Raw genomic sequence first — 13,368 nt, forward strand, 5'->3', positions numbered from 1 at the left:
AGCTACTTCAGCCTATTTGTGGGGTGGAGAAAGGACTTTTGCCTAAAAGGAGTTGGTTTCCCTTCAACCTCACTAGAAGACACCTGCATTTTTATGTTGGTACATTCTTTAAGCATGTAAGATATTAGCCATACAACAAGAGAAAAGAAATAAATGTTTGCTGTGTCAGAGAAGCAGCTCCATCCTTCATTTAAATATTTAGTAAATGTTTACTAAACCCACTCCATGAGATTTTCTGTTTGCGGAACTAGCAATTAGAATTCACAGCTAATAATATTTCCTGAATTTAATTTGACTGAATCCCTGCATCGCTGTTACTGTAAATCTGCTAACTATTGTTTGTTAAAGAAAGGATCTGTTTTCTTTAGCCCATGAATGGTTTCTTAGTAGCGTTCATTTTAAATTGGAAGCCTCTTCTTATCAGAGTAAGCATACATGGTTTCCATTGTGAGGACTCCAAAAGACTTTTCTTTATCTCTCTTGCTAGTATTGAGCTCAAAGCGCCTGTTGGACAAGAGAAAAGATAGTTCCCTCTGTATTTTGGATACCTATTCAGACTCAGTGACAGTTTCATGAAATGACAGGCTGCAATCCTGAGGGTTTGTTCACGTATACTGAAGGGCTTGTCCGCACCAAAGAACTTTTATATGCCTGGATGGACTTAGGAGATGCTTTATGTGATAAGCAGTCTCTATTCTGTCTTACCCTTTTTGTGGCTTCCTGTATAGGATGCCAGACTACATACTTTTTTTTGGGGGGGGAGGCTACTTGGGGCCACAAAGCCCATACTGGGTCTAGTTCTGTCATTCTTTGTATTGCAGCCATTTTACACAAATTATCAAATGGGGGAATGCATCTCTCCTATTTTCAGAGCATATTTCATAGAATTAAAGAATTGGCAGGGAGAGTCCAGCAGCAGCACCTAAGGGAGACCATTCCACTGTCAAACATCTCTTACTGTCTGAAAGTTCTTCATGATGTTTAGTCAGAATCTCCTTTCTTGTAACTTGAATCCATTGGATTGGGTCCTAGCCTCCTGAGCAGGAGAAAACAAGCTTTCTCCACATGACAGCCCTTTAGATGGCTATCATATTTAAGTGTAATCATTTGCATGTAAGATTGCCTTGTAAGCTAATAAGACTCCCTCTACCTAGTGTAGGCTCAGTGAATGCTGAGTTAACCCCCCAACTAGTGGAGGGATTATATGGGGTATTGATAGTTGCTTGACATTTAAAATAATGGGAAGAACATCCTTTCCACGTGGTTCTCTTTCTTCTGCATTAAAACAGGATCCGTTGTACCTCTACCACCCTTATATGATTACCCCACCTAATCTAAGCCAGGGTTTCCCAAACTTTGGTCTCTAGCTGTTTTTGGACTACAACTCCCATCATCCCTAGCTGGCAAGACCATTGGTCAGGGCTGATGGGAATTGCAGTTAACCTCGTTATGTTGTGCTACAAATGGTGGGGGTGGGGAGTGCCTGCCTACAGAGGCTTAACAATATCCTAATGTTTCCTAGACCAGTTTTTCTATATTGGATTGAGCTGAATGCAGGAGTCTTTCTGTATGCCAAAAGGGCAACAACAATAAAAACCCTCAGACTGACTCGCTTGGCTGACTTCCAGAGAAAGTCTAATATTTATCTAATATTCATTAGCTTTTTCCTTGGAAGTCAAACACCTATTCTCCCTGCTCACTTTTGATCTATTTCAGTTTTGATCAACCCTGAATTGCTACTGCCATGCGCATTCTGCAGCATGGGAGCTACTTTATCATTGCCTGATCCTTTGATGCAAGTGAAGGCTGAAGGTGAAGAATGTGGCCATGTGGGTGGAGGTGGTTATCTTTTGGTCTTTCCCACAGAGTTTGCACCCAATTAATGCAGGGGATTTTGCCCAGGAAGTTGTTGTGCCCTTGTTCCACTGAGAAACTGTATTTTGCTAATTAAGGCTGTTTGCTCTTAGTGGAAAGAAACTAATGAGAAGCTCAATTATGTCAGAGCCTGAGACCAAACAATCCCTCTGTGTTTTTGGGCTAGAGATGAAATGAAACGAAGCTTGTTCAGATTTTTAAAAAATGACTTGAAAAAGAGAGAGACATCTAAACACAAAGGCCACAATCCTGCACCAACTTCAGCTAATTTCAGGCAAGGGAAATCAATTCTATGTCCTAATTCTGTATTGGATTATATCCAAACTGTGGAATTACTTTTTGAATCAATTGCATTTTATTTGCCTGTAAATGCTCCTGTAGTTATTAGTGAACCTTGGAAAGTGAGAGCAGCTTCCTAGTGTTACATGGCAAAATACAAACAGCTCAGCTATTCACTGTTTCAGTGACTCAAAAGGAATGCAACATTAGGGCATTGTCGTTGTGATTAGGTATAATTGTGAGTTTCTAATAATGGTGGTATTCAACCCAGCCTAATGGTCGTTATAGACCTTTATTATCTTAAAAGGTAAAGCGACCCCTGACCATTAGGTCCAGTCACAGACCTAATAATAGTAATAGTAATAGTAATGTGTTATTATCTTACACAGCAATTTTAGTTTTCAGAGTAAGGAACACAATATACTAGGAATGCTCATGAAATTCTTCCTGTCTGAATCTCTCTCCAGTTATGGGGTTTCCAAATGACTTGATTGTCAAAGTTACCTGTCATGTGTCCTATCTTTTGATTTTTGTTCATTCCACTGCACATTTACTGTAATTTACATCACCTCCCCCGCATGTTGCCGATGCACATGAGTGCATTGACTCATGAGAACGCAGTGCAAAAAGGATTGTATCAAGAGCTCTGCTTATACTGTGCACATCATGTGCAGATTCAATCAATGCCCTGATATGCATGGGGTGGGAGGTGGGGAGAGAGAGATCAGTGTAGAAAACGGTGCTTTTGCTATTTTAGAAATTCAGCAGGTAGATTGAAATGTCCGGCAAAGCCATCCTGTGGCACAGTAAGCAAATGAGATAGGGGGCATTTACTCATTCCTCCAATGTGCATTATATTTCTATAATATGGGTTAGAGAGAGAGAGAGAGCTGAAGCTCAGTGGTGCAATGCATGCTTTGCATGCTCAATCCCATGTTCAATTCTGGGCATCTTCAGGTAGGGCTGGAAAGGACCTGTCAGAAACCATGAGAGCTCCTGCCAGTCAGATCACACTAAACTAGACTGATTGGGGGTGGGGGGAGCCAGCTTCCATGGTTCCGCAGCTTCCATTAATAGCAGGTTTTACATATAAATCATTCTTGCTGTTGCTCTCTACTCTCTCAGGGAGCTGCCTTCTCCCTCCAGGCACTTTTTTTTGAAATAAAAGAAACTGAAGGTAGCCATAATCAGAGCCCAGTTCATAAAGCACCATCCATTGTTGATTTCCTGCTTAATTTGCACAGAGCTCCTGAATACGAAGGATCCATGCAAATCATGAACAGGTAGCAACCCCACCTACCAATCTGCTTGCTTGCCCCTTTCTGTCTCCCTGTATGGGTATTCTAAAGGGATGTGCGATTTAGAAATGCCAGCCAGGAAATAGATGAATAGATGTGGAAGTGTGTGGTGGGTGGGAGTCGTATCTTGGAAGGGTGGAGAGAGAGAATAGCTGTTTATTAATGAAATGAGCTAGCGGTTGTCAGCTGCATTAAGAAGTTATTGCCACTGTGTGCCACTGATCTCTTCCTTTGTCTCCTTATTTGTTTAAAGCTGGATGAAGAAGCCTCGTTGCGGTGTGCCTGATCAGACACGAGGCAACTCCAGATTTAATATTCGTCGAAAGCGATACGCATTAACAGGACAGAAGTGGCAACACAAACATATCACTTACAGGTAATGAAAGCAGAGCCGTGACCCTTTCCCTTGTAAGTGCTTTAGCATTGCAAATAAATAAATAAATGCAGCTCTATTACTGAGATATGATTTGTCAAAGACAATGATGTTGGTATGCAGCTTGAAAATATTGATTTGCATGTCTTGGGAGAAAATGCTCATGAGCTGCAGAAGCAATGAATGATTTTATGGAGTCCAAATGGTCCGTGATTATATAAAGTGTTCTTTTGAAGCTCTCACTATCAAATTAACCTCTTGCCTCCCTTGAAACCTCTATGAACATCTTTCAACAGCCTTGGCAACTTTTCTGGGGAAATTGCTCAGGAAGAACAAAAGTGGGGTCTAAGCTAAAGGTAAAGGTACCCCTGCCCATACGAGCCAGTCTTGACAGACTCTAGGGTTGTGTGCTCATCTCACTCTATAGGCCAGCGCTGTCTGGAGACACTTCTGGGTCACGTGGCCAGCGTGACAAGCTGCATCTGGCGAGCCAGCGCAGCACACGGAATGCCGTTTACCTTCCCGCTGGTAAGCGGTCCCTATTTATCTACTTGCACCTGGGGGTGCTTTCGAACTGCTAGGTTGGCAGGCGCTGGGACCGAACGACGGGAGCGCACCGCCGACCATGCGATCAGCAAGTCCTAGGCGCTAAGGTTTTACCCACAGCGCCACCCGCGTCCCTTGTGGGGTCTACTCATCTAAATATGCTCACCAGGTCATGGCAGGCGGGGAGTGCTTTCTGGATTTGGGGGCCTTCAAGTCTATGCCAAAGTGGAATTAGATTGATTAAAAACTGGCAAGTGGCTGAGGAAGCATTTTCATGCCTTTATAGAAGTATTTGTGTGTGTGTGTGTGTGTGTGTGTGTGTAGGTGTAATTCTCTTAACACTTTTAGAACATGCGTCATGGACTGGCCGGATGCAGAAGAATGGTGGGGGACAGCAGCTTTTGGTCCTCTGGGGGTACCCCCAAGGGAAGAAGGCTCAGAGCCAGGGGATTGGTGGTGGGACGCTGGTCAAATGGAAAAGAGGGAGCAGACTGGGAGGAGGAGGTGTTGGAAGCTGAAGAAGCAACAGGGTTTAGTGAGCAGGAAAAGGCTGTGGCAGAGAACAGCCCAGAATCAGAGGCAGAAGCACATTTAACGATGCAGACAAAGAGCCAGTGTAGCTAGGAGGCATGTTGGATGTAGTGGCTCAAGGGATTGACTCTGTCTAAGCTTGCAGAATACCCACAGGCTCCACCTGTGTTCTACAGTGGAGGCTGGTCCATTAGAGGAAATATACACTGTGACCTTTCTATTTAGCCAGGGTAACTTAGTTGAAGTTTGCTACGGCCATCCATGTTTAAGGCTGGTGTGACAGAGGTAGATTTCAACCAAAGAATGGGTGAGCGCTGTCACTGTTACAAGTTCCAGAAATTTAGGGTACTTAGATCTTTCATCACTATGGGAATGTGAATCCTTTGAACTTCTTTGCTCATCATTATTGATTGATTTTATTGATTTGTCTAGTACTGTTTTGAACTGAGTTATATTATTAGATTTAGTAGCTTCCCAGGAGAGCAGGTTCCATAGAGGAAAGACTATAGCTTAGTGAACAGAGAACATGATTTGCAGGCAAAAGGTCTTGGATTCAATCCCTGGCGTCTCCAGGTAGGCCTCAAGCCCTGGAGATCTGCAGTATAAACAAATCCCATCTAGATGGACTGAGGGCCTTACTTTGGTATAAAGCATTACTTTGGTATAAATTCCAATGATTCCAAAGATCAATGAATTTTTAGTGTCAAAAACAATTTGCTTAATTTCATCCTAATTTCATAGGGCATTTCCTTGTTCTAGTCTGATGAGGAGTATAAATAATGGGACCCTATTGTGGGTGGCGCTGTGGGTTAAACCAAAGAGCCTAGGACTTGCCGATCAGAAAGTCGGCAGTTCCAATCCCTGTGACGGGGCGAGCTCCCATTGCTCGGTCCCTGCTCCTGCCAACCTAGCAGTTCGAAAGCACGTCAAAGTGCAAGTAGATAAATAGGTACTGCTCTGGCGGGAAGGTAAACGGCGTTTCCGTGCGCTGCTCTGGTTTGCCAGAAGCGGCTTAGTCATGCAAGCCACATGACCCGGAAGCTGTACGCCGGCTCCCTCAGCCAATAAAGCAAGATGAGCACCGCAACCCCAGAGTCGGTCACAACTCGACCTAATGGTCAGGGGTCTCTTTACCTTTACCTATTCATGCTATTGCTCATTTTCTGTATATTTTCATTGGCATATTAAAAAAAAAACAACCTTACATCTTTAACATGGGATATTATGAAGCTTGCTTGCAGAAGAGATAGTCCTAGAACATCTTTGCCTGAAATGTTTGGATTTTCTTTGAACATGATTAGGAAGTGGCTTTTTTTTGTTTTTGTTTTTTTGCTTGAGCAATACTCATTTGTATTTATATATTAAATTTCAAACATGCAAAGTCCTTCTTGTGTATTCTTCTGAGAAATCCTGTACAATCTTGTAACGTAGCTCAGTTAAGAAAAGAAGGGCACTGGAATAATGTTTTATGCTAATATCATAATGTGATGTTACTCATCCTAAGCTTCCAGAATAAATCAGGGTATAATCTTAAATAAGCTGTTTCCTCTCCTCCCTTATTTTAGCAGTCTCTCCCCCTTCCCTTTTAGGGACACTAATTCTGATGATTTATATTCCCTGAGTGATTTACAGCCAAGTTAGGGTTTCTTCCCACTATGCGGTTACCAACATTGGATTTCATTTCCCATTCTATTGCCAGTCACCTTGTTTTGAGACTAAGTGCTACAGAGCTCGCTGTCTGCTTTAGATGTCTGCATCTTGAGCTGTTACGTATAGTCAGAAAAATTGGAAAACTCACTTGCTAGCTATCCCTTTCCCCCCGGATAATGAATGAATGTGATTAACTGCACACCCTCTTGGACCATCTTTTGTTTCCACCTCACTCCGTTGCCTATATTGTGTTTAGTTGTTTCTTCTCTGTGTCGTGTATTCCAGGCAGCAAGATTTTCCCCCAGTATCTTGAGTTTACTTTGTACGAAATTGCTTTCTTAATGGGTGTGATCAATAATTCAAAGAACTATGTTGAGAATTCAGTAGAAGTTCTCAAAGTGTGAAGCAGGCTTCTTCTGTAAGGTGGGGTCTGTTAAGAAGATAAGGACCCTGCTGGGCAATGGCAAGGCTTCATTCAGTCGCAGGTCCTGTTTCCCAGAGTGGCCAGTCAGAGCTTTCCAAGGAACTCATAACTGTTAACTGTTATTCAGAGGCATGCTGTCACTAGATGTGGAGGTTTAATTTAATTAGTTCATAATAAAATAACTATTGGATTGAGCACATGAGACCAATAGTGGGTCCAACGGTCAAGCAGGCAGTTTCTGCTTGTGGTGCAGAGGGAAGAAGGCTGATGGGGCTCGTCAAGTTGAGAAGGAAAACTCTGATCCAAAACCTCCACCGCCTTGCTGGATATCTTATGGAGAAGAAAAAGCTAAGGAGTAAACCCTACACAAATCTGAAGTGAAGTCCCTAAGATGGTTGGATGGCATCTTGTATGCCTCCTTCTGGCAACTCCTGCGGCCAAGTTGGCGCCAAGCACATTGTTCTGCTTTCTTTGGACCACATCAGTAAGGCTGAGGGGACGGGGTGAGGTCCAGTGCTGAGGGCCTTCTGGCGGTTCCCTCACTGCGAGAAGCGAAGTTACAGGGAACCAGGCAGAGCGCCTTCTCAGTAGTGGCGCCCGCCCTGTGGAACGCCCTCCCACCAGATGTCAAAGGAAAAAACAACTACCACACTTTTAGAAGACATCTGAAGGCAGCCCTGCTTAGGGAAGCTTTTAATATCTGAAGGACTATGGTATTTTAATCTTTTGTTGGAAGCCGCCCAGAGTGGCTAGGGAAACCCAGCCAGACGGGCGGGGTATAAATAATAAGTTGTTGCTGTTGTTGTTATCTGGGTAGCCCAGGGCCTCCATGCACGTGGCCAAGGCTATTGCCCTGGGAAGGTCATTTGAGTGCTACTAAAGCAGCAGTTTGACTTCACCCCCTAGAGGTGACGAATACTTTCAGCAAACAAACGTTAGGCCCATAGGTACCTGCTGAATCTACCACAAGAGCATCCTACAGGAGTTTTGTGTTGATATCAAATGAACCTCACTGACTAGGGGGACAACCAGTGGCATCCAGTGACAATCCAACAGATGTAGATATAACTCATTGAATCCTAAGCTAACTTAATTGAAAGAACTTTCCAGGAGGAAAAATTCCCTTCCATTAAAAACCTCTCCAGGTGGGTTTTTGTGGGTGGGGGATCTCTGTAGTGTGTGGTGCCACATGAGAGATAGCTGGGATGGGCTAATTGCCTCAGAGCAGGTAGAGATCCACTCAGTCCCTCAGCAGCCCTCTGTGCCCCATCCCACATTATTCAGGAGGGCACAAGTGGTTGCCGGGAGAGGTGCAGGCACTGCTGTAGAGATGCAAGATTGGGAAACTTTTCCTTCTGTGAATTTCTTTCAGTTAACTTATCTTTGGATCCAAGGCAAAGATGCTACCATCTTCTTTTTCAACCCTTTTTCTAATAATCATTTCCATTTTGGACTGACCACTGCACAGCCACCTGTTGGATCACAACTCCAGTCGATCTTTATGGTACAGTCATAACTAGTTCATAGTTTCCAGCCAACCTGTTCAAATAGATCCTGTTGGAGCTCTTCACAGTCAATGCCATCCTGAACAATTTGGTGTCAGTCACAAAACACGTCTTTCTCTTGATGGGGAAGCCAATTGATCTGAATTGCAGAAAACTGATTTTTCTGTGGGCTTCTTGGAAAAGATTGACTCTGTTAGCAGTGGTGGAATTCACCTTGGTAGCTTCTAAAGTTCAAACCAGCTTTCTTCCTTCTCACTAGTATAATAAATTGTACTGCTTTTAGGAATTTTTTTCAAAACAAAATTTTTTCTTTTCTTCCAGTAGCACCTTAAAGACCAACTAAGTTAGTTCTTGGTATGAGCTTTCGTGTGCATGCACACTTCTTCAGATACACTGAAACAGAAGTTGCCAGATCCTTCTATATAGTGAGAAGGTGGGGAGGGGTATTACTCAGAAGGGTGGTGGGAATGGGTGATTGGCAGATAGCTGTGATGAGCCTGTTGACGACTCTTAATGACTGCAATAGGTCTTACAGGAAAAAGCAAGGGGTGAGAAGGTGAAACAGGAATTTTTTGTTGTTGTATTCACTAGTTTATTTTACTGTTTCTTCTCTGTTGTGACCCATAGTTGAAGCAGTAAAGGCTGATACATACATTTATACTTATATAAACACACACACACACACACACACACACACACACACACACACAAAATATGTGTGTGTGTAGTATGTGTGTTTGTGTTTATATTTTTATATATATGAGAACAGCCTTCTGGCATCTTATTTGGTGTCTATTCAAATTGTGTAACAGTGAAAGGGATTTGCCATGAAGGAAGTCTTCCCCATACCATTGAAAATACTGTAAAAAGGACCAAATGTTCAAAGTAGTTACCAAATTGAGAATAGTGCTTGTTGTCACAAGCTGCTGCTTTTTTTTTTTTTTTGACAGATTAGATATATGACTGTGGATGTCTGGGAACAACTGCATTTTAGACGGAAAGGCAAAATTGACAGAAAGGGACTACTTAACAATTTACCTGTTTATTGAAAATGGCACAAAACTATGTATTTCTCCAATTCAGCCTTCCCTGCATCTGTCATCAACAAGGCAGGCTCATCTATCACACGGAATTGTGTATATGCTTAAAATTGTGCTCTTGTGTTATTACTATTAGAGTTCATGTATCAAAACGTCACTTTTTTCTGTTTATGGCTGCAAAACGTCCTCTGCTCAAGGACAGAATTTATATTTTTTTTTGCCTTACGGCGAGGAATCTGATTCTAGAAGGGTCACCAAACTCAAAGTCTTCTGGAAATCTTTGCTTTCAGAAGATGGACATTGGTGGTTAACTGCTGTCCCACCATACTGATGATATTTGCATACCACAAGTGCTTTCTCCGCTAAGTATTAGGCCTGTAATTTACTGATTGCTCTTGATGCTAAAACAGTACGTGAAATCATGACCTTATTAAAGTCAATTGGGTTTTGCAACAGATCACTTTAGCAGAGTGGAGCTGAGATTGTATTTGTTGTGACTGATTCCAAGCTGTAATTCCGACCCCACTCAGGTGTTCCACTGAAGATTTGAAGAAGGATGTCAGGCCCACCCCCACCACCTTCATCCACTATGTATGTGGAAACTCAACTTAATTCTTGCTTCAAACCTCCCATTTCTTCTGGAGACAGATTCTCCTTGCTGCCCTCCTTCAAAATTTTGTAGCGTACGCCAAAAATCCAGAGGCCAGTGCTAGAAGATGGAGATGCCTGTATTCCTTTCTGCAGCAAGATGTTAAAATGAAATGAAATGAAATCATAAAACAAAACAAAACAAAAATGTTGTGGCCGCATTTGAGTCTGGTCTATTTGCTGTAATTCCTTTAAACTACAATCTCTACCTGCACTTCTTTTGTTCTTAACCAAGTACTCAGGATTAAACTACAATCTTTTGAGTAATATGGCACTCTCTGGAAATGTGTCACATTTTTAAGAAGAGTCGCATAAAGTTGGCCATTGCATTTCCACGGGGTGCCTCCACTTCATTGCAAGACATTGCAAGGGCTCAATTTTTGACATTTTGGGGGCTCAAGACTGGACCAGTTATTTCTGAATTCCTGTATTTACCTGTTTCTGCTTTTTTATTATACAGTTTTATTGTTTTTACATTACTTTTGTATAAAGCTTAGGGGGTTTGTGTGTGTATCAAGCAGTCTAGAAATTCTTACAAATAAATAAATTTGGGTCAAAATGCAACTAGAAAGGAATTACAATTATATAAAACAAATAACTTCTGATGGTGGCAATGTAGGACTAAAGTGGCATGGACGCTTTGGCTGCTTGTGACTGGTTGCTTATAACTGAATGGGAGCAGTGAGAAAGGGCCAAATAGCCAGCACTCACTCTCACGCAGCCTGCTTGTAGGCAAGAATACTTAACCCCTTGGCATTGTTGTTCTTAGCTAGGGCCAGCGACAGCCATTCCTCTATCAGCAGCAGCCAGCCTTGGAGGGCATCCAAAGTCTTCGGATAATCCAGACATCTGAATTACTGTTTGTTTGGATTACTGAGGAGGGCTGCGTTACTTCATCACTTGCAGACATACTCAGCTCTCCCAACTTGATTTTGCTTCTGTGCACTGAATTTTATGTGCTTTCAGGGGTATCAACTCCCCACTTGCCATTTTATGTTCTAATAGCCTTAATTAATCCCTGATCTTTCAGTGACTATGAATGGGCTAGGTAAAACATAACAGGGTTAATTTTTTTAAAAAAATGGAAACATGAGAGCTCTATATGCACTTTTTGGAGATATGCAGTGCCTTATAATCTGGCATGATTTATAATGTTGCATCAATGAATCATCCAAGATTTTATTCATGAAAATTTTCTGCTCTGACAAAGCATCACATTTGGAGGAAATTTATATAACTGTTACATAACATGTTTGCGCTCTGGAATGTTTCCTTTTGAAATATTTTTAGAATATTCATTCTGAAGCCTTTGTTCCATATATATTTGTTACATACTTGGGGGGTGGGGAAAATGTTATTCTAAAAATATTAATTTGGGGAAAAAAAGAAAAGAAACCAAGGGAGCATGTTAGGGTGAAAGATATAGATGCCTTCTGTGTGACTCTCTGGCTGTGTTCCCATGTTAGCCCAGTGGCATGCGAGTCCCAGGAACATCTCTCCTTCATGTTTGACTGAGTAATTTGAGACTTGTTGCGTGGCTATTCCCTCCCCCTCCCACAGATGGAGTAAATAAAGACACAGGACACCAGAATTTAGGTTAATGGGCGAAAAATGGCCACAACTTTATTGATTACAGGAAAGAGCGGTATTGGCTTAGGCATTGGCCCTAACAGACTATCCGGTTCTAACCGGGAAGGGTTAAACACCAGCAGGGAGAGCCCCCGAGATGCACATCCCTAGGCGCTCCCCGAGGAGTTACCGCTCGGGAGCGCGCTTTAGGCCCTAGCCTCCGTAGGTTTCGGACGAGGCGACGCCCCTCGGAGTCCTTTAACGAACTACCCTTCAAGAAGTGGGGGAGGTGATGGCGTTCCTCCCCCCGATCTCATTTGCATAACAATACCCCGGCCAATGCCTAACCGCCAAGACCAAGAAGTTGTGACGTTTGCTACGAGGTAGGCGAAAAAACCAAGTGGCTTCAAAATTCCAGCCAATTAGCCAAATGGAAAAACTCCTACCAGGCCCCTTGCGGCGACCAGCCAAAGCCCATAGCAAAGTCTGAATGCTAAACCTAAAGGGCGGGTGGGTGGGAAAACACAGCTGCTGCGAAGGAGGAAAAGGGGCGAGCCAAGGGCTGCCCCGACCTTAAGTGCCCCTAGGTCGGCCCGCCCCTGCTGCCAGCCGATTGGCTGAGGCTGCAGGAGATGAATAATAAAAGGGAATCCCTGGTTCCCGCGGGGCTGGCACCAGCCCCGCGAGAGTGCGTGTGGGCGGGGTCATGAGCCCGCAACACCCCCCCCCTCCTAAATTCGGGAGTGGCTTTGTCACACCCACTCACCCACCATGCAACAGGAAATACAATGTAATGTGATAGCTCCTCTCCATGCACTACGCAAGGCCAGATTAAGGTGGTTGGGGCCCCCTTTCTCCCAAAATGAAGCCCATGAAATAAAGGACCACAAAATTAGTTTGACTTGTGGTAACTTGAAGACTAACAACGGCTCCTTCACACCTCAGGCATTCTTATAGCCTGGTGTCCAAACAACCCACTTGTCAATCACATCTCTGACTTCAGTCTTTGGCTAAAAAGATTGGAAGCCGGGAGCAAGTAGGCTGGCATATTTCATAGAAATTGCTTAGAAAATTACCTGCACATTTTGCTTGGAAGCATTCTTTCCGGAAGGGTCTAAAGGTGTTCTCTCTCTCTCTCTCTCTCTCTCTCTCTCTCTCTCTCTCTCTCAAAAATCAGACTCTGGCCTCCTTCCAGTCATGGGTCCTGTTGCAGTTTCTCCAATTGGACTATTATATACCTTTTCCTGAGGGTTAGCATGGGTAGAAACTGCAGCATTGAGTTCTTCCTCTGTTTGGATGTTTCTTTTGCCAGTGGGGCATTGGGAGCAGATCTACCGTCACAACTGGTGTTGACAGTTGTATTTTATTAGAGATAGTTGTATACTTAAGTTACCAAGAATTGAGTCAATAGCTTCACTGTCCTTAAAAAGTACCTGTTAATTATCATGCTTTGTGTAGTGCTTCTTGGGTGGGTGCCTAGCCTGTTATGCTGTTGTTAATTATAATCAATAATAAGATATAATTTGCATCTGTTTGATCAGAATGAAGTGCCATCATTTGACTAAATAATTGTAATTATTATCTAATATGAAAACAGACAGTTCTTGCCTGTCAAATAAGTTTTTGTGAG

General features: G+C 43.0%; 1 protein-coding gene across 3 annotated transcripts in view; it reads left to right on the top strand.

The window, feature by feature from the left end:
* The window catches only part of MMP16 (matrix metallopeptidase 16), a 172,614-nt gene that overhangs the window by 84,231 nt on the left and 75,015 nt on the right, over positions 1 to 13,368 (top strand). For all 3 annotated transcript variants that reach the window (XM_053395711.1, XM_053395712.1, XM_053395713.1), the window contains one exon: positions 3,706 to 3,828. In XM_053395711.1, the coding sequence (XP_053251686.1) occupies positions 3,706 to 3,828 (123 nt within the window). The remainder of the gene's footprint in view (positions 1 to 3,705; positions 3,829 to 13,368) is intronic.

This window comes from Podarcis raffonei, chromosome 7 (assembly GCF_027172205.1).
Source record: "Podarcis raffonei isolate rPodRaf1 chromosome 7, rPodRaf1.pri, whole genome shotgun sequence".
NCBI classification, from domain to species: domain Eukaryota; kingdom Metazoa; phylum Chordata; class Lepidosauria; order Squamata; family Lacertidae; genus Podarcis; species Podarcis raffonei.